Source organism: Silurus meridionalis, chromosome 11 (assembly GCF_014805685.1).
Source record: "Silurus meridionalis isolate SWU-2019-XX chromosome 11, ASM1480568v1, whole genome shotgun sequence".
Taxonomy (NCBI): domain Eukaryota; kingdom Metazoa; phylum Chordata; class Actinopteri; order Siluriformes; family Siluridae; genus Silurus; species Silurus meridionalis.
The window spans coordinates 10,406,972-10,425,853 of NC_060894.1; the positions used below are offsets into that span (position 1 = coordinate 10,406,972).

Below are 18,882 nucleotides of genomic sequence, written 5' to 3' on the forward strand. Positions count from 1 at the left end.
AGTAATACTATAGTACAGTGTCCTGCATTGGTAATGAAGTGTGCCATGCAATTCTGGTGGTATAGTTGTAAAATATTCCATGGTGGTTGCAATGACACTGATAGGTGGAAAATTTATTTTAATGTTGCAAGTCCGGAAAGTCTGCAACAACGGCTTTGCAACAAAGTAATAATTTTGCCCCCCTTAAAGTGCAAGGTGGAGCCTAAACGAACTTGTTGTCCGGCACTTAATATGTTAGTAAGGGAACTATGATTTTAACTATGTTCCGCACGTAAATCCAGTACCAAAACGGTTCGGTACGAATACGTGTTCCGTTATTTTGCGTTTAAAAGACAGATGTTTCTGGAGTGCCTTTATTCGTAAGAAGGAGGGTGAAATCTTTTTTTACACAGGTCATGATATAAAGACTAGATATAAAGGCATGATGTAAATTATGAATTTTGAATTAGTCTGCAGTGACGTATTGATTCTACTTGGCATTCTCACACTTTTGTAAAGCTTTGGAAGCTCTTCAAATTGCAATATTTCTTGTAGCGTTTGTAAACATGGTCATGATCTGCTTAACAAAAGTCATGTCCAGAGCAAACTCACCACCAGATAAATCTCCAGATAATGCCACTAGGACAGTCCTTCACCTAGCCCTGACCTGGTTGGACACAAAGGACACTTGTATGAGAAAGCTGTTACTTGAGTTGCCAACACTGAGACAGTCCTTTATGGGTTGAACATATCCTTTAGTACATGGACGCTTGGAGTCCCCGCAAATCCTCTATTGAATCCTCATCAGAAATAATGTGGGATCTAGGAACAGAAAAGAGGTGATGATCCAATCTGTCTCTCAAAATCCTGTTTTTAAGGACACAAAAACCACCCAGTGATTTCTTCATTTCCAGCTGGAGAGCAAACCTTGCTCTGCTGCTCCCACAAGTATGATATTATACAGCGTATAGGATGCATCTGCACAGCCTGGAGCATTTTGGGTAACATCCAGCAGCTAGGTTGGCATACCTGCCATCTTGCAGAAGGTACTGGAGTATTCCAGCTGGTACTGGCAAATTCTATACTGGCTTCTTCCTCTTTTTAGTTATTTATTTGCATTTGTTTTCTTCATCAGTTTATAAAGACAGCAGGGTTTTATAATATAAATAAAATATTTATTATACTGCATTCTTTTTACAGTCACACAGGGCAGTGTGATATCCTGTTGGAAATTAGTTATTTTTATCAATTAAATCTTATATTACAAGTATTAAATAGATGTTTAACAGGACTTGTCAGAAAAGTGGCTCTTCCAGATGTTTTCAGGAAATGTTTTGAGTTTCTAGCAGAGTTTCAGCTTACACTTATTTGGTATGTATTAAAATCAGGTTTGTGTAGCGCACCAGTCCTGATTAACATGTGCAAAACATTTTCTGAAATGCTATTGCAGAAAGAAGATCGGTTTGCTGATGTAATGGTTTTGTATCTTTTTTTTTTTATTTTATTTTTTATCAATTTGTTATTTTCATACTCTATGTATAATTCCTTCAGTGTCTTTCAGAGGCAGGGACACCTTATTTAAAGTGGTCGATTAATACTGTGTAGACTAGGTTTCACACCAGAACACTTCCTTGTTGGCATGATACTTCTGTAGTGTTACTATATGCTTCTATATGAATAGAAACACAGTAAAAAAAAAATATATAAAAAAAAAACGACTTGACATTTGCTTGCAGAAAAAGAGCCGAGAGGAGAGCGAGGGCGAGGGCAGTGGTGTGGAGATCCTGGAGAATCGACCCTACATAGATGGACCCGGTGGCTCGGGACAATACACTCACAAAGTGTACCACATTGGTCAGCACATCCCTAGCTGGTTCCGCTCTATTCTGCCAAGAGCAGCTCTACGGGTGGAGGAGGAGTCCTGGAACGCCTACCCTTACACACGCACCCGGTGAGAGCGATTCATCATTTCTGTCTCATTTACTTAGAGACATGTTGAGTTGCTTTAAAATGTTTATTGTTCTTTGTTCATTCTTTTAAATTAAGCAGCACTATAATTTATAAATATATATAAAGTAGTGTGAAAAAGTGTTAGCCCCTTCCTGATTTCTTCTTCTTTTTTTTTTTTTCTTTTTCATGTTTGTCACACTTTAAACTAATTAAAATCTTAAACACAAGTAAACACAACATGCAGTTTTTGAATGAAGGTTTTTATAATTGAGGGAAAACAAAATCCAAAACTACAACCACAGTTTTAACGGTTTCACACAGGGCCATTTAGTTTGGATTTTGTTTTCCCTCGATAATAAAAACTTTCATTTAAAAACTGCATGTTGTGTTCACTTGTGTTATAATTTACTAATATTTAAATTAGTCTGAAACATTGAAGTGTGACAAACATGCAAAAAAAATAAGAACTCAGGAAGGGGCAAACACTTTTTCACACTAGTGTGTGTGTGTGTGTGTGTGTGTGTGTGTGTGTATGTATATATGTATATATGTATGTATGTATGTATGTATGTATGTATGTATGTATGTATATGTATGTGTGTGTATATATATATATATATATATATATATATATATATATATATATATATATATATAAATAAATAAATAAAATTAGGGCTGCGACTAATGATTATTCTAAAAATTGGACAATTAATTTTTTTATTAATCGATTCATCAGATTAAAACTACAATTTCTTTTTTAAATAGATGTTTTGCTAATTAGAACTATATAAATCCGTAATTTAAGCTATTTATGTATAAAAGTGTACTTCACAAAGTGCAAAAGCCACATATTGAGTTTAACTATCTTAAATTTAGACATTTTAAAGCTTACAGTAGCTGCTTGTTGAGAAGTGCATGGGGATTTTTCCTTTAAACAAATTCTCTTATGCTGGGTTTCCTACTGTCACAAAGCAAAAACAAAACAATTTGTGCAAATCAACATTTGTATTGTTTTTAATGATAATTGCAGATGGCAAGTTGACAACCATTATCAATTTAAAATATAATACAACATTGTTTTGACAATTTCTGTTGGAAGAAATACACCTACATTTTGTTCAGTTGAAAAGATATAATTAATATATACAGTGCCTTGCGAAAGTATTCGGCCCCCTTGAACTTTGCGACCTTTTGCCACATTTCAGGCTTCAAACATAAAGATATGAAACTGTCATTTTTTGTAAAGAATCAACAACAAGTGGGACACAATCATGAAGTGGAACGAAATTTATTGGATATTTCAAACTTTTTTAACAAATAAAAAACTGAAAAATTGGGCGTGCAAAATTATTCAGCCCCTTTACTTTCAGTGCAGCAAACTCTCTCCAGAAGTTCAGTGAGGATCTCTGAATGATCCAATGTTGACCTAAATGACTAATGATGATAAATAGAATCCACCTGTGTGTAATCAAGTCTCAGTATAAATGCACCTGCACTGTGATAGTCTCAGAGGTCCGTTTAAAGCGCAGAGAGCATCATGAAGAACAAGAAACACACCAGGCAGGTCCGAGATACTGTTGTGGAGAAGTTTAAAGCCGGATTTGGATAGATTTCCCAAGCTTTAAACATTCCAAGGAGTACTGTGCAAGCGATAATATTGAAATGGAAGGACTATCAGACCACTGCAAATCTACCAAGACCTGGCCGTCCCTCTAAACTTTCAGCTCATACAAGGAGAAGACTGATCAGAGATGCAGCCAAAAGGCCCATGATCACTCTGGATGAACTGCAGAGATCTACAGCTGAGGTGGGAGACTCTGTCCATAGGACAACAATCAGGCATATACTGCACAAATCTGGCCTTTATGGAAGAGTGGCAAGAAGAAAGCCATTTCTTAAAGATATCCATAAAAAGTGTCGTTTAAAGTTTGCCACAAGCCACCTGGGAGACACACCAAACATGTGGAAGAAGGCGCTCTGGTCAGATGAAACCAAAATCGAACTTTTTGGCAACAATGCAAAACGTTATGTTTGGCGTAAAAGCAACACAGCTCATCACCCTGAACACTCCATCCCCACTGTCAAACATGGTGGTGGCAGCATCATGGTTTGGGCCTGCTTTTCTTCAGCAGGGACAGGGAAGATGGTTAAAATTGATGGGAAGATGGATGGAGCCAAATACAGGACCATTCTGAAAGAAAACCTGATGGAGTCTGCAAAAGACCTGAGACTTGGACGGAGATTTGTCTTCCAACAAGACAATGAACAAAGTTCAAGGGGGCCGAATACTTTCGCAAGGCACTGTAATTAATTTTGTTTTGTCTAATAACAAAATGATTTATGCATCATTAAACATACAAACATTGAAAACAAGCATTTGAACAAAGTAAAGCCGCAGTAAATCATGTTTCAAAATAGATAAGTTACTGTTGTAGTAGACAGACATCGTTTACTGTTGCTGTTATTTGCTGCTTTTAGATTTAGTGTTTGTTCGCACAGTTTTTAATTGACTCCAAACCAACAGTTTACACAATGGCACTTCATTAAACTACACCATTTCAAATGATAAGGATTCTACAGTTTTTGCTCACCATGCTGATGTTTCGCTTTCATCCGTGACACCAGTGTGTTTACTTTTCATGTGCTCGTTCATCCTGTGTTACTTCCATCCCACACAAACTCCGCTTTACATAACTTAGGTTACAGGCTTTGTTGCATTTACTATAAAATGCTACCATAACTTGGGACGCACAATTTTTTCTGCTGCTGGTTGACCCTGTACTGTCTGTGTTAACTTGCCGTCACACTAAACCGAAACATGAGCAGCCGCCCAATCGATTATTGCATTCGTTGACAACGAATTTGTTGACAATTTAAAACACCATAATGACTTAAAAAAGAATTTACAAGAATATTTTGTCTTCATGCTGTGTGTTGAGTTTGGTTTCACTAATAACAAACCTACATTTGCATAAAGCATCCATAATTTTCAATTACTGATGTCAATACACACACACGCACACACACACGCTTATATTTGCTGTACAAAATGGCAAAAGACAGTATTTAGAGTTTGCACCAACCACATCTTAAATCCTTTAGAGACACTGCCTGAAGTTAAAGAAGTAATGTTTGTATTGTGCTGTGCAAAAGTCTTAGGCCAAAATTGTATAAAAAATATTTGATGTACTTGTAAAATGCTCAATTTGGAAATGTCATTTTACTCTGTCAGCCCAAAGAGATACATAATAAATATATATAAAGGTTTATGGACACCTGACCATAAGATTCTGTCCTTTTCAAACATCCCATTCCACATTTAGTCCCCATTTGCTGTTATAATAACCTCCTCACTTGTGGGGAGATGTTCCACAAGATTTTAAAGTGTGCTTATAAAGATTTGTGCCGAAGGTGTTCAGAAGGGTTTAGGTCAGATCTCTACAGCCGATCGCTGAAGATCTACTCGGAACCATGTAAATTAGAGATTTTAATGAAGATGGCTTTGAGTACAGGGGCATTTTCCTGCTGGAACAGGTTTGGGTCTCCTAGTTCGAGTGAAGGGGGTATTTAAATCTATTGCACCTAAAGACCTCCTATATAGTTGTGTGCTAACAGTTTTTGGAAAGATCCACATGGCTGGAAAAGTCCGGTGTCCCAATACTTTTTTTCCATAGAATGAATTTAATGTCCACTCATCCACTGCAGATCCATAACAGATAATTCAACTAGTGTACATGTAGGTTTTTGAACAGGAACTCAGTTTTTTAAATTCATGTCTTAAGCTGTTACTATAGAAACACTTCTGTATCACAACAAGCAATCTAAAATAAACCTGTGGTGTGATTTCTATCCATCACTACCACTGTTGTAGCAAAAGGATCAACATCATCTGACGTATCAGATTTGAGAATTCAACAGGTATAAAGCTGATTATTGGCGTATGCTTTCATTCAGCAGGAAATCGAATCTAAACCAAGGTTTCAAGCAAGAACTAATCTCAGACAAACAAAAATTATTTTCCTGCATGCATAATATTTCTCATGTCCTTGCTAGGGGCTTATGTCTGTTAAGGTGTACAATTTTCTTTTCGTTGCATGTCTTTCAGTTATACATGTCCTTTTGTGGAGAAGTTCTCGATCGACATTGAGACGTATTATAAGCCTGATACGGGGAACCAGAACAATGTCTTCAATTTGTCTTCAGCGGAGAAAAGGCAGCGGGATATTGGTAAGGAGAGTGTTTGTAAACATATTGCAATCAAGCTGTATTCATGTATTAGACATGTATAATGAATGCACACTTATTACTATTTGCATGAATACACACTGCGAATGTGTGAATATCTTTGATTCGAATTCCAAAGTTTGAGTTGCACACTGGGTGAAAGGAGAGAAGTGATTGCGATGTCTCCCTTTAACCTTGTTACATAATGTGCCGTTTCCCTCTTTTATCTCCCGTGTGGCTTGTCATGCGCTGGTTTTTACAATGCTGACCACGCTTTTGGTTTAAATCCCTAGTGCCTTTACACTCGCACAGTTTGCCCAACGCCTGGGCTCAGATGCATTCTGGGTAAAAGGCTGCCGGAGGCTCAGAGCTGAGGCGTAGGCAGTCTGCAGGCGTAGCCTCTGCAGGGGGAAGCGCCCTGTGCTTGTTGCATAATGATGTCCGTGGCCAAACTGTGCAGAGGGGACACCTAGTGGCCGTCTGCCAACTCTGATTCACCAGCAGAAGGCTTTTTATCACTCTGGCAAGCGGGAGCAATAAAATAAGAAGAGTGAGATACGGAATAAATTAAAAAAAGAAATTGGTTTAATACAGGGTAATGGAAGACTTGGAGCAGCTCATTCTGAAATTATTTATTACATTTATAATGTGCACAGCAGTAACCCTATGATTATATTATTTAATTTATAGATTGGAATTGCCATGCTTTTCGACTGTCTACAGTTACGTTCAATGTTGTATAATGCCCCGACGCACGGCTCTTCACAGTAAAGTTCTTTAGAAAGATGTTAAGAGTTAAAAGTATGTCAGCCTCGCATAAAGGTCGCTCTTATAAAGAAGCTGCTCCTATAGAAACGATAACTTATTAAAGCAAGCTATTGTCTGAGCTGCTTAAGAAAATTAAGCAACACCTTCTTCTTTGAGAACTGAACAAGTAAATTGAAATCAAAATCGTTTTATTATCGCCTTTGTGTCTCTCTGCGATCAGATTCTGTGTGACAACATTGTTCCCTTTTCCAGACCCCATAGACATTGTGAAAGATTTCATTGCACCTCATGAGTACTTGGGTGAGGAGGATCCAAAGCTGTACAAGTCGGTAAAGACTCAACGAGGCCCTCTGTCAGACAACTGGATCCAGGAGATCAGCCATAACCCAGGCATGATGCCCATCATGTGCGCCTACAAGCTCTGCAAAGTGGAGTTCCGCTACTGGGGCATGCAGTCCAAGATTGAGCGCTTCATTCACGACGTGGGTGCGTACAACCTTCTGGAAATTTCCAAAGGGTATCCTCAGAATACTTACTCTGTGAGAGTTGTGGGGGAGGACATTTGCTCAACTAATATTTCCTCAGCAGACCAGCTGCTCTGATTCCAGTTGCATGTGCCGTGATACAAGTGTGTGTGTTTTTAGCTTGGATAAGTCACGTTATCTGCACAAGTGGGTGGGCAGCAGCTGTGAAGCGCTCTGCCAAAGGAAGAGTGTGTTATTGGGACAGCCCTGGCTCTGTTGCCTTAATCATTAACCTGCTCTTAATGAAAAGTAGATTGATGCAGTGCCGCTCCACTGCAAATGAGGACATAAAGAATGAGCGTGGGAGACGCAGGAGAAACGGCGAGCGAGACAGGGAACGAGAGTCATCTACCTTCCTCAGACGACATCAGGGCAGGATTAATTTCCTTCTCACGGGCTGCTGCCCGAGCTTTAATCATTTTCATTACTTCGATATCTTTGTGTTTACTGACTTCCATCACCGTTAATTTATCAAAGGCCTTTGACATTCCAAATTTTTCCACCCACATAGGGTTCAGTACTTTGAACTGCTAGTGTCTGGCCAGTACTTATTCTTGTATGGAAAACAGTTTTTCAGCTTTTCAGTTCCACTGCACTGTTTGGTGGATTTATGAAACTATGTATATATTATCTGTTCTAACCATACGCATAACTTCTTTCCCAGAAACTAAAAGGAAGAAGCAAAAACTGCACTTTATGTTGTTCTGTATATGTAATCTCTCCTTGGATTATACAAAAAAAAGTCTAAAATTCTACATGTATAAAAGTGGAAATGAAATTGAATTAAGCTGTTTAGCAAACTTTAAATGAAAACTAGTGATTATTTATGAAAATAAACCGTTTATTTAAACGGTAAAAAGCATGCCTATTATTTTGTGACTTTTTGAATGTCATGAGAATCCAAAAAGTTAATTGTAGGGGTTTTAGTGCTTATAAGAGTTTCTTGGATGATTTGAATCCTAGCCTGCTGCTTCATCCTCTTTTAGGTCTCAGGAAAGTGATGGTGCGTGCTCACCGGCAGGCCTGGTGCTGGCAGGATGAGTGGTATGGCCTGACCATGGAAGATATTCGGCAGCTGGAGCTGGAGACTCAGCTGGCTTTGGCCAAGAAGATGGCCCAGTTTAGCTGCAACGAGGATGGAGGTGAGGGTAACACCAGTCCCGCCAAAGAACAGGACACCAAGGAGGCCATTAACGCTATTGAGAACGAAAGCGCATCGCGGAGTCTCGGGGACACACTACAGGCTCGAGGAGAACTCACCAAGCAGTGGTCCACCTCATCTAGATCCTCCCGTTCATCAAAAAGAGGAGGTAGGAACAGCCTGTGCCTTGCTAGGTCTTATATGATTGATAAGTCAGCGTTTTTTGAGTAATACATTACAGTATCATCTTCTTTTTTGCTCTGGAGCAGCAAGCCCGTCTCGGCACAGTATTTCCGAATGGCGCATGCAGAGCATTGCCCGTGACTCTGACGACAGCACAGACGATGAGTTCTTTGATGCACACGGTAACTAGAAGTTAATGTTCATGTCCTCATTTATATTGCTTCTTCTCAAGGTTTTCGAAACTAACAGTTTTTTTCAAACTCATCAGAGGATCTCTCGGACAGTGAGGAGATATTTGTTAAAGAGATCACCAAGTGGAACTCCAATGACCTGATGGACAAAATCGAAACGGCGGAGGTGGACGAACCACAAAGTAGGCACAACATTATTACAGCCTGCCTGATGCAATGCAGAGCTTCCAGGCTATTTCTGTCTTCTCAGTGTGGGAAGATGCTACCTGGCACTTTTATTTTGGATGCATGTTTCATAACCAAAAAGCCTAAGTTTCTTTTCTATTCTTTCCTTAGAAAGATAAAGAAGATAGAAGTTGGAATCTTGCTTGTGTTGAATCTTAAACTGTTATAAATTTAAAAATGCAATTGTTGCAAACATTATCAGTTTTTTTTTACTTTGACTTTAAAGGAAGTAAATGTTTGAAATGAATATACAAAAATAACACGCATGCATTCAATTGATTCCAAACTATTTAAAATCTTATCAATTCAATTATCCAGTCTGCCAATCATGTTGCTGCATTGCATTATGCCAAATCATGCTAAATCAAGTCAAGAGCTTCAGGGTTATTTTCACATTTTTACAATTTTCACATAAAACTTTAAGTTTGTACAGACTTTACTGAATAAACCGTCTGTTAAATGGAGACAATTGAATAAAAAAGATCCACCCAGAGGGAATCCACAAAGTCAAATTTTAGATTTCTTCTTAAAATTAATTTCACTGCTTACTTTTTTCTGTTTTCAGGTGACTTGTACCAGGACTCTGGGGTTGAGTATTCGGAAGCTGAGAATGTCCAAAGACTGAACGAGGTGCATATGTTTTCCGCTGTTTTACTCATATAGCATGTTACAGTGATGCTCTTGCTATCTATCATTTATTGTGCTGCTATAAAGTGATTAGTGGAAAGGAGAGCATAAAATCTCTAGTGTATTCCTGTCCCAGTTTCAATACCAGCTCAAATAGCAGAATCCTGATCAGAACCATTTTGGGCTCCAGCTGCTCTAAGTTTCCTGATGGTTTTATTTATAAGGTTAAGTTCAAGTTCGAAAGTAAAATCGTCTACGTGTCTATGAGCATATGACATTACATCAGATCCGTAACTGGTCCGCTCCTTCACTTCTATGCTTTGTACAAAAGAGGCGACACTTAAGTGGAAGTGAAGTGTGTGTGTCCAGGAAAAAAAGGGTTGAAGCCAGAATGCACTTAAATTAGGATCAGGGCCAAGTTCTCATGCAACTGAAATAAAAGGAAGCGTAGGACTTGAGGGGTGAGGGGCCACTAGCGTGTTCTCAGTGCTCTTTTATCCCTGCGTTCAGAGACCCACAAGACGCAGGCGCCGAGTGACCAGACAGCCAGCTGTGAGTAGCAGCACAGCCTTTTTCTACTCTCGTTGAAGCTCGTAGAGACGTAGCTCCCTTTTAGTAAACAGTTTATTTGGGCCTTAATATGTGCTTAGCTAAATGGTTCAGATGATGCTTCAATCTACTTCCTCCCATTCGTTGGTTGTGGTTGTAAATGGAAATCATGCCTGTCCTGAGGGATGAAAGCACAGCACAGTTTTGTATCCGTATCTCCTAGCACCCCTCAATTAGCTCACGAGAAATAAATGACAAGTTCAATCAGGAGGCATTAAACATGTTTGAAAACGCACAATTAGGCAACTCGAGAGTTCCCTTAGGACTGTAATTGCTGAAAGGAGACACTGCAGTCAGGAATTTCCGAATTGCTTGCTTGTTTGAGGACAAATCACTTTTTTCTGATTCAGGACGGCTCGGGTCAGCAGGGCTTGCAGTCATCCAAGGTGCACGTGTTGCTTTTAGTCCTGCATGGGGGCAACATACTGGACACGGGAGGCGGAGAGCAGAGCAGCAAGCAGGCCGACGTCAACACCATCAGCACAGCTTTCGAGACTGTCATGCGCGTCCACTACCCGACAGCTCTAGGCCGCATCGCCATCCGCCTGGTGCCGTGCCCCGCCGTCTGCGTGGAGGCGTTCTCACTCGTCTCAAAGTAAGCCTTCTTTTCAGAGTTGCTCAGAATAACAGGAAGCAAACATGAAGACAGAATCGATGCAAATGAAAAAAGCAAACAGAAATGCACACCAATTGAGTATAAGCAGGAAAGAGTAGCAACAATAAGGTTTAGCAAAGATGACATTATTTGCTCACATGAGAAGGAGAATTTCATAATCTGTTAAAGAGGAAAATAACCATCATAACATTTGCTTGGAAGCAATGAATGTAACTCATTACCTTACATTTCAATTAAACCAGTGAATGTCTGTTTCTTTTGTCCTACCCCAGTTTAAGTCCATACAGCTATGACGAAGGCTGCCTCTCTAACAGCCAGGACCACATCCCTCTCGCCGCTCTTCCTCTGTTGGCCACATCTGCTCCACAGTACCAGGACGCCGTGGCTGCCGTGATAGTGCGAGCCAATCAGGTGTACGGAGACTTCCTAAAATCGCTGGAGGGTACTGCATTCTCTGGCCAGGTCAGTGTCTTTGTGATTTTACTCATCAAAAATAAATCTTAATTTGGTTTATTGTAGAGAGTGTGTACCTGTCACTTACCTCTGGAATATCCTGGTGGGTTGGGAAGGTGTGTCTGATAGGTGACTGTGTCGGTGGGATCCTGGGCTTTGATGCCCTCTGCAGCAGCAACATCACAGTGTCTGAGAGCCAGAACAGCAGCAGGAGAGGGAGCATAGTCAGCGTGCAGGTAAAAACAATTCAATTTGTATTCTGTGTCAAATTGTAGGCTCTAGGTAGGATTTTAAACATTGAGTCTATCATCCATATTATTTATCTGTTTCTTTGTTGGCTTCAGAAAACTGACTGATGATATCCTGACATTTTGAAAGCCTGTGGTTGTGGCGTGATGAGCAATGACACATCTCAGACAGCACATTAGACTCAAAAGCTTGCTTCTAATCGAACTTGATGGCTTTTACTTTCAATGAATATTTTAGGCTTTTCAGGCCAGCGGCACAAGAATGCAATGTTTCCTGAGTGTTTTATACCTTGCGACTACCTTTACATAAGTAACTTAACTGTAGCACGCATCAGTGGTTGCTTTTAAGAAATTATATTTATCCTTCCGGTAATTATATGTCTGTGGTTCATCATGAATTGCAGGACAACGATTTGCTCTCGCCAGGCATCATCATCAACAGTAGCCCTTCATGCTCCGGCTCAGGTTCTGGGCTGTCCCTGGAAGGCAGCCGCCACTTAAGCCGCAGCAACATTGACATCCCACGCTGCAGCGGCGCTGACGACCCGAAGAAGCAGCTTCCCCGCAAGCGTAGCGACTCCTCCACCTACGAACTAGACACCATCAAGCAGCATCAGGCCTTTCTGTCTAGGTCAGATGCAAAAAATAGTTTTGTTTGACAGACACTGGTGTATCTAATGTCCTTGAAGCAATTTGTAATTAAACTGTAAACAGCTAAACCTGGACTAAAACATTACGTAAAAATCGTTTGTGTTTCTGAACGTTTTGTCTTTGTGTATGTGTGAACGATGTAGTCTGCACTCCAGCGTTTTGAGGAATGATCCAGGCTCTCGGCGGTCCAGTAACAGCACTATGCTGGAAGGAGGTGGTGTTTTGGGCAAGTTTGATTTCGAGGTGTCTGATTTCTTCCTGTTTGGCTCTCCTCTGGGTTTGGTTCTGGCTTTGAGGAAAACCGTGGTTCCTTCTCTAGATGGTAGGTTCACACTAAACTGGTTAGCACTTCTTCTTCTAAAATGCTTCACAACCGAACATGTTCAGTTTAATATTTCTGTGTTCAAACAAAAAAACAGAAATACGTTGCAGGAGCACAATGTGTAAAATCCGTCCGATTTGAGTAGTTCAGAAACCGCTGATGCAATGGGATTATAACCTACTTCAATCGTTTATAGTACTTTGTAAATAAAAAAGCAAAAAAAAAAAATTCAGAGAAACACCTTACAGACACATTGCTTACAGCTATGGTAAGCAGAAAAGTATTTCAGAACACAAAACATGCAAGGAAAATAGGCTACATTAACAGAAGTTAATGTCTCTCTCTTTCTCTCATTCTCACTCATCCCCTTCCTCAGCAGCCCCATACCTCACAGCTTCCAGCAGAAGTCATTCAGGCTTTTGCAACTCATTTTTTTAGCATGACTTCATAAATAAATTTTTATAAACATTAGCCAGGAAATATACATTTGCTTTTATCTGTATACCTGGGCACAGCACCAAAGTATCAGCTATGTGTGAGGGAACTCTGTAAACATTACTGTAAATATTATCTTTCACAGAAGCTTCCTAACTGACCTGCTTCCGAGATGTTTTTAGACGCAAAAGTTTCACGGACATGACAAATAAGCAAGAATATCAGTCAGTGGTGGAAGAAGTAAACAAGCATGTACTTGAGTTAAAGTAGCGATACACTTGGTCAAATATGACTCCAGTAAAAGCAAAAGTGCTCCCTTTAAACTTTTACTTCAGTAAAATTACAAAAGTATTTGCCTTCAAATGTACTTTAGTATCCAAAGTACTATGATTTATTATGGCTTTTATGCTCCTATTATAATTTTTGTCACAAAACTTTTTGCTTAATCAACTCCGTTCATGTAAATATACTCTAATTAATATATAATATAATTATGAGCCCTAAACCTTCTTTTCAACCACTTCGAAATCGTGCAAACAAGGCCACGGGTGCTGTGGCAAGTTAGATTCAGGAGTTTCTTCCATCATTTATTTCTCTCAAAATATTCTGCTTGCTGTTGAACTGTATATACTGTATGTTAGTGCTAAGCAGATACCATCAAGCGGCAAGTAAAACTAGTTTAAAACAGAGCACACGCTCTACCCTGATTACCCTGCTGCGTGATTGACCAGTTAAAAAAGTACGACTAATTTTATTCAGAATTTACACAAAATTAAGTTGAGTAAAAAGTATGATATTTTACTTGGTAATGTAGTGAAGTTAAAGTAGAATATAGAAATATAAATACTTCAGTAAAGTACAGAGATGCGAAAAATCTACTTAAGTACAGTAATGAGTTACATTACATTGTGTGAAAGAAATTAAAGCAAAAAAAAACTTCCTTTTTCAATATTTTTGTAATCTTGTAGAAATATTTATCCAAAAATTATATAGCACCTATTTTGCTGCGGGGAAACGGCACGTTCATATCTCATAAACGGTTCAAAAAGCTGCTTGAAGTTCTTTATTTCAATACATGGTAAGCTGAGCATGGGCAGCTGCAAGATTAGAGTGTCTTTCCAAAATCTGACAGATGCTGCATGAGAAACCGATGCAAATTCGATACAATCCTGGGTCAGGTGTATTTACTGTACTGAACAAATATTGGGATTTCTTTCTTTCTTGCACATGTAACTTGGAAGGTTCCCAAACACCTACATTAGTTATAGATCATGAACAAAACAGTTAGAATTTTTGGCTTTTTTTTGTTTTGTTTTTTATGAACAACCTCCATCCCATAATCTACCTTAACTCGCAGTATTTGCTGTATTTACATTTTTTAACCTGTGTGCATGTTTCAGGCAGCGGGTTAATAAAGCACTTTACATACAGTATGTTTTCCTCTTCCCCAGTGGCTCACCTCCGTCCTGCCTGCCAGCAGGTGTATAACCTGTTCCACCCTGCAGACCCTTCAGCTTCACGCCTGGAACCACTGCTGGAGAAGAAGTTCCATCTGTTGGCCCCGTTCAATGTGCCACGTTACCAGCGTTTCCCTCTAGGCGATGGCCACTCAGCCCTGTTGGGTATGCTCGGATCCTACTCCGTCACACAGGCTCTTGCACATGTCGTGTTCATGTTTCATCCTGTCTCTCCCCTATACGTAGTATATTTAGAGAATTGGAGAATTGACCTCGGCTCCAGTCTTGGTCTAACACATTTATTCTGAATAGAATAAGTACCCAAGTATGTCCATATATAACATATCATGTTATATACGGGTCTGAGTTTTTAAAGAGCACCACTACAGACCCAGTCACCAAGGTGTTTAAAACATCTTTAAAACAAGTTAGAACATCTATGCCATGTCCATTCCAGCCTCTTGTAACTCTTTGATTCATACCTGCTTTTCTGTCATCTGTTCCAACCATTTCTTTGTCTGTCTTTGTTTCTGCCTTGTTCTTTCTTTCTTTGATTCTACCCCTCCCCCTGCCGTCCTGTCCTCATGTGCCCATGTGCTGCGGCTGGCATGCAGTGGAGACCCTCCAGAGCAACCCTCACCTCTTGCTGGAGAGTGGAGGCCGCTGCCATGATGGCTTAGGCGAGACCTCCATCCCCGTCCCCGTGCTCAACTGGCAGGCTGTGCCAGCCACGCCTGAGTGTGTGTAGCCATTCCTGTTCTGTTGTTCACCTCATATGTGTGTGTGTGTGTGTGTGTGTGTGTGTGTGTGTGTGTTTTAGTACAGTATCAGCAACTTGAATAATCTATGCTAAGGTGCTCTATTCTGCCTTCCTGTGATGGCCCAACACTTTTCCTTTAATTTATCGCCCCATGTGTACACAGTTGCAAAAATAGTTATGGGAAAATTGGCAATTAGAAAAATGCCTTAGTAATGCATTAAAAGCAGTTCAATATGGAGAAGGAGATAACGCCATGGTCTTTTCCTGAAAGGGGAAAAATGTGAGAAAATGTGCTGCATACGGTAAGTGATACTTTCACTGAAACATTTTGGTAGTGCTGTGTAGTTTTGTTGCACAATATTTCTTCATAATATATCGAGTCATGTTGAAAAGGCCATAGTAAACTATTATCTCCTTAACAGAGGCAAATAGTTTAGTTTGGAAAACAAAAACAATTATGTTTTTTCAAGGAAATCATGGTGTCATATAAGTGAGCAAGTAACCTATTCACACTATAAAGAGAATTTTTTTTTTTAATCCGATATAAGTGAAACAACCTTTTCTGAATTTTCGCTTTATGGTTGGCCAAAGGAAACCACACACTATATTTTTTTTATTATTGTTTGTTTGTTTTTTTAACTGAGATTTGTCTTTGTGTTCTTAGCGGATGTAATGCATTCTCACGGGGGAATGTTCCTGGAGAACTCTTACCCCTCGTCTCCTATCTCAGCCCCAGCGTCCCGCATCATCCGAAGACCCAGTGAGGTCAGCATCGCCAGCCAAGTGTCTGGACTGGCGGATAGTTACAATGCCTCCAATATTGCCAACAGTAAGTACACACACGCACCCATGCATACTCATGAAAATGAACCCACGTCCACATGCAGGAGGAAAAACAAAACTTAGAACCGTTTATTTTAGCAGTGGAGATCATTTAATATGACAAATATGTATTGTTTAGGTTTTTTCTTCTCAAATGCTGAGTCTGCAATGTTTCATTTCTATTATTTTGAATTTTTATTATTTTTATTTAATTTTATTTTATTAAACACACCAAAGGCGTGAAATGTAAAATGTCCAGTGTTTACCACTTTCCTACTTTTATGTTGTTGTTTTGTTTATCTCTTAGCACAAGCATGCCATCACAATCAGTCCAAAAAACTTAGCCTTTTGTCCCAGCTGGCCCTCCCTTATAACAAAATATCCTCAAGAAGCCCGTCCCCGAAAGCCCGCTACCAGTTGCTCAGTAGCAAAGCGGCAGGCTCAGATGAGGTGAGCTGCTTCGAGCCCTCCCCTCTTCCCGATTCCAGCCCTCCGTCGCCGAACATGCAGCTGGATATAGAGCAAGGTACTGCTGCTGGAGCGTGGAGGAACATGGGCCTTCCTCTTCCTCTTCTTCATTGCTGTTCTGTCCCATGTGCCTGTCGGTCTGAACCACCCAGTCCTGCCCTGTTAGCACTCACTAAACCCTACTGCAGTTCTCTGCATCTTCAGGCTATGCTGTAGCTTCTCTCTTTTTCTCAGTCCTCACTCCCGTCTGTCACTCATACCACCACCATAGAGTCTTCATCTGCAAAAAAAACAAGCTTTCTTTGTGCCTTTGAAGATAATGGTAATGAAGAAGTTGTCTCTGGTATGATAATCTGTGGTTGTTTTGGGGCTGTTTAAATTTGCATTTGATTTTTTGCTTACTTGAAATGCTCAGTATTCAGGTGCATTAGAATATTGATTGGGTTGTAGTTTAATGCTGCGCTTTTGTGAAATATGTGGAAAGATGTCTTTTTGTTATAGTAGTATGATTTTACTTAAAAGTTATTTATTTATTATTTCTTTTCACCAACAGTTATGCTTTGTTAATGATATTTCGCTGACGTTTGTAACACTTTACCAAAATGTGTTACTGTCTGTACAGAATGGTTCCCATGTTTTATTTATTTATTTATTTATTTATTTATTTATTTATTTATTTATTTACGTTTAAAAACATGCATGTAGCTGGATTAGCTCTGCTAAATTGCCCATATGTGTGAAGGAGTGGTTATTGCCTTGTGGCCAGCACTGGTCCCAGATCTGGCACCACTTACTGCAACCCTGACAGGGATAAAAGAAAAAAATGCCTACTGAAGATGAATGAAAATAAAAAAAATTCACATCACACCAAATCACATTTACATTCATTGCTAATTGTTTCTACTGAATACTTTTTTTTATTTATTATTTATTTGCAATATGAGTAATTTGGCTAAAAGGTCAAACCCCAATTCCAAAAAAGTAGGAATGCTGTGTAAAATGTAAATAAAAACAGAATGCAGTGATTTCCAAATCTTATAAACCCATATTTTATTTAAAATAGACTATAAAAACCATATCAAATGTTTAAATTGAGAAAATGTACAATTTTAAGGAAAAATGAGGTCATTTTTAATTTGTTGGCTACAGCATGTCTCAAAAAAAGTTAGGATGGGGCAACAAAAGTCTGGAAAAAGTAAGTGTTATTAAAAATAAACCATTGGAGAAACATTTTGCAACAAATTATGTTAATTGACAACAGGTCAGTATGAGGATTATGTGTAAATAGTGTGAGAGAGAGGCAGAGTCTCTCAGAAGAAAAGATGGGTAGAGCTTCACCAATTTGTGAAAGACTGTCTACAAATTGTGGAACAATTTCAGAATAATGTTCCCCAACGTAAAATTTCAAAACAGTTGAATATCTTATCATTTACAGTAGATAATTTCAAAAGTTTGAAAGAATCTAGAGAAATCTCTGCACAAAGCAGTATTCTATGCTTGTGATCTAAGGCGGCACTACATTTAAAAAAGGTTAGGTTTCTGTATTGGAAATCACTGCATGGGCTCATTTTTATTTTAAAAACCATGGATACCACATCCTCCATACTAAAGAGGAGAGGGACCATCTGGCTTGCCGCTCAGTTTGAAAAGCCGCATCTCTGATGGTATGGGAGTGCATTTGTGTCTGTGGAATAGGCAACTTGCACATTTGGAAAGGCTCAATCAATGCTGAATGGTATATACAGGTTTTATAGCAAGATGTGTGCCCAGCCTTAAAACGTCTTTCAGGAAAGGCCTTGCATATTTGCGCAAGACAGTTCTGTTTTTATTTACAGTTTACTCACATTTTGTATTCTAACAATTGGTACATTTTAAGAATGGTGTACAAAATCTGCATGCAGTCATGCAGGGTTTCTGTAAACATGCCTTGAGAGAGAGTGGGGCAAAGGAAAGTCAGAGCAGGCATCTCAGAAGCTCTTTGTGTCGTCTTGGTGTCATTAGAGCCGGGTTTAATGCAGTCAATTTCTGCTCAGCTAAAACAGGAAGCTGCCCGCTCTATCTTATTTCACCTTCCTGTTCTGCTTGATCTACCATACAGCAGATTGGTTGCTATCTTATAAACAGGTGCTCTTCACAGTATTAATGCAGAAAATAATTTGGGGTTGGACTAGGTGTATTTGGCAGCTTAGACGATGATGATCTTCACCATTGCACAAACCAGTGCAC

At 39.4% G+C, this 18,882-nt stretch overlaps 1 protein-coding gene across 10 annotated transcripts in view; it reads left to right on the forward strand.

Moving 5' to 3' along the window:
* The window catches only part of LOC124393205 (membrane-associated phosphatidylinositol transfer protein 2), a 54,708-nt gene that overhangs the window by 26,299 nt on the left and 9,527 nt on the right, over window positions 1-18,882 (forward strand). For 4 of the 10 annotated variants that reach the window (XM_046860758.1, XM_046860760.1, XM_046860761.1 and 1 more), the window contains exons 3-18: window positions 1,716-1,930; window positions 6,038-6,159; window positions 7,177-7,410; window positions 8,435-8,758; window positions 8,856-8,954; window positions 9,041-9,145; window positions 9,754-9,818; window positions 10,775-11,019; window positions 11,313-11,502; window positions 11,610-11,729; window positions 12,146-12,372; window positions 12,536-12,714; window positions 14,601-14,771; window positions 15,221-15,346; window positions 16,031-16,195; window positions 16,496-16,714. In XM_046860758.1, the coding sequence (XP_046716714.1) occupies window positions 1,716-1,930; window positions 6,038-6,159; window positions 7,177-7,410; window positions 8,435-8,758; window positions 8,856-8,954; window positions 9,041-9,145; window positions 9,754-9,818; window positions 10,775-11,019; window positions 11,313-11,502; window positions 11,610-11,729; window positions 12,146-12,372; window positions 12,536-12,714; window positions 14,601-14,771; window positions 15,221-15,346; window positions 16,031-16,195; window positions 16,496-16,714 (2,806 nt within the window). The remainder of the gene's footprint in view (window positions 1-1,715; window positions 1,931-6,037; window positions 6,160-7,176; window positions 7,411-8,434; window positions 8,759-8,855; window positions 8,955-9,040; window positions 9,146-9,753; window positions 9,819-10,774; window positions 11,020-11,312; window positions 11,503-11,609; window positions 11,730-12,145; window positions 12,373-12,535; window positions 12,715-14,600; window positions 14,772-15,220; window positions 15,347-16,030; window positions 16,196-16,495; window positions 16,715-18,882) is intronic. The other 6 variants (XM_046860762.1, XM_046860765.1, XM_046860764.1 and 3 more) reach the window with 6 other exon arrangements.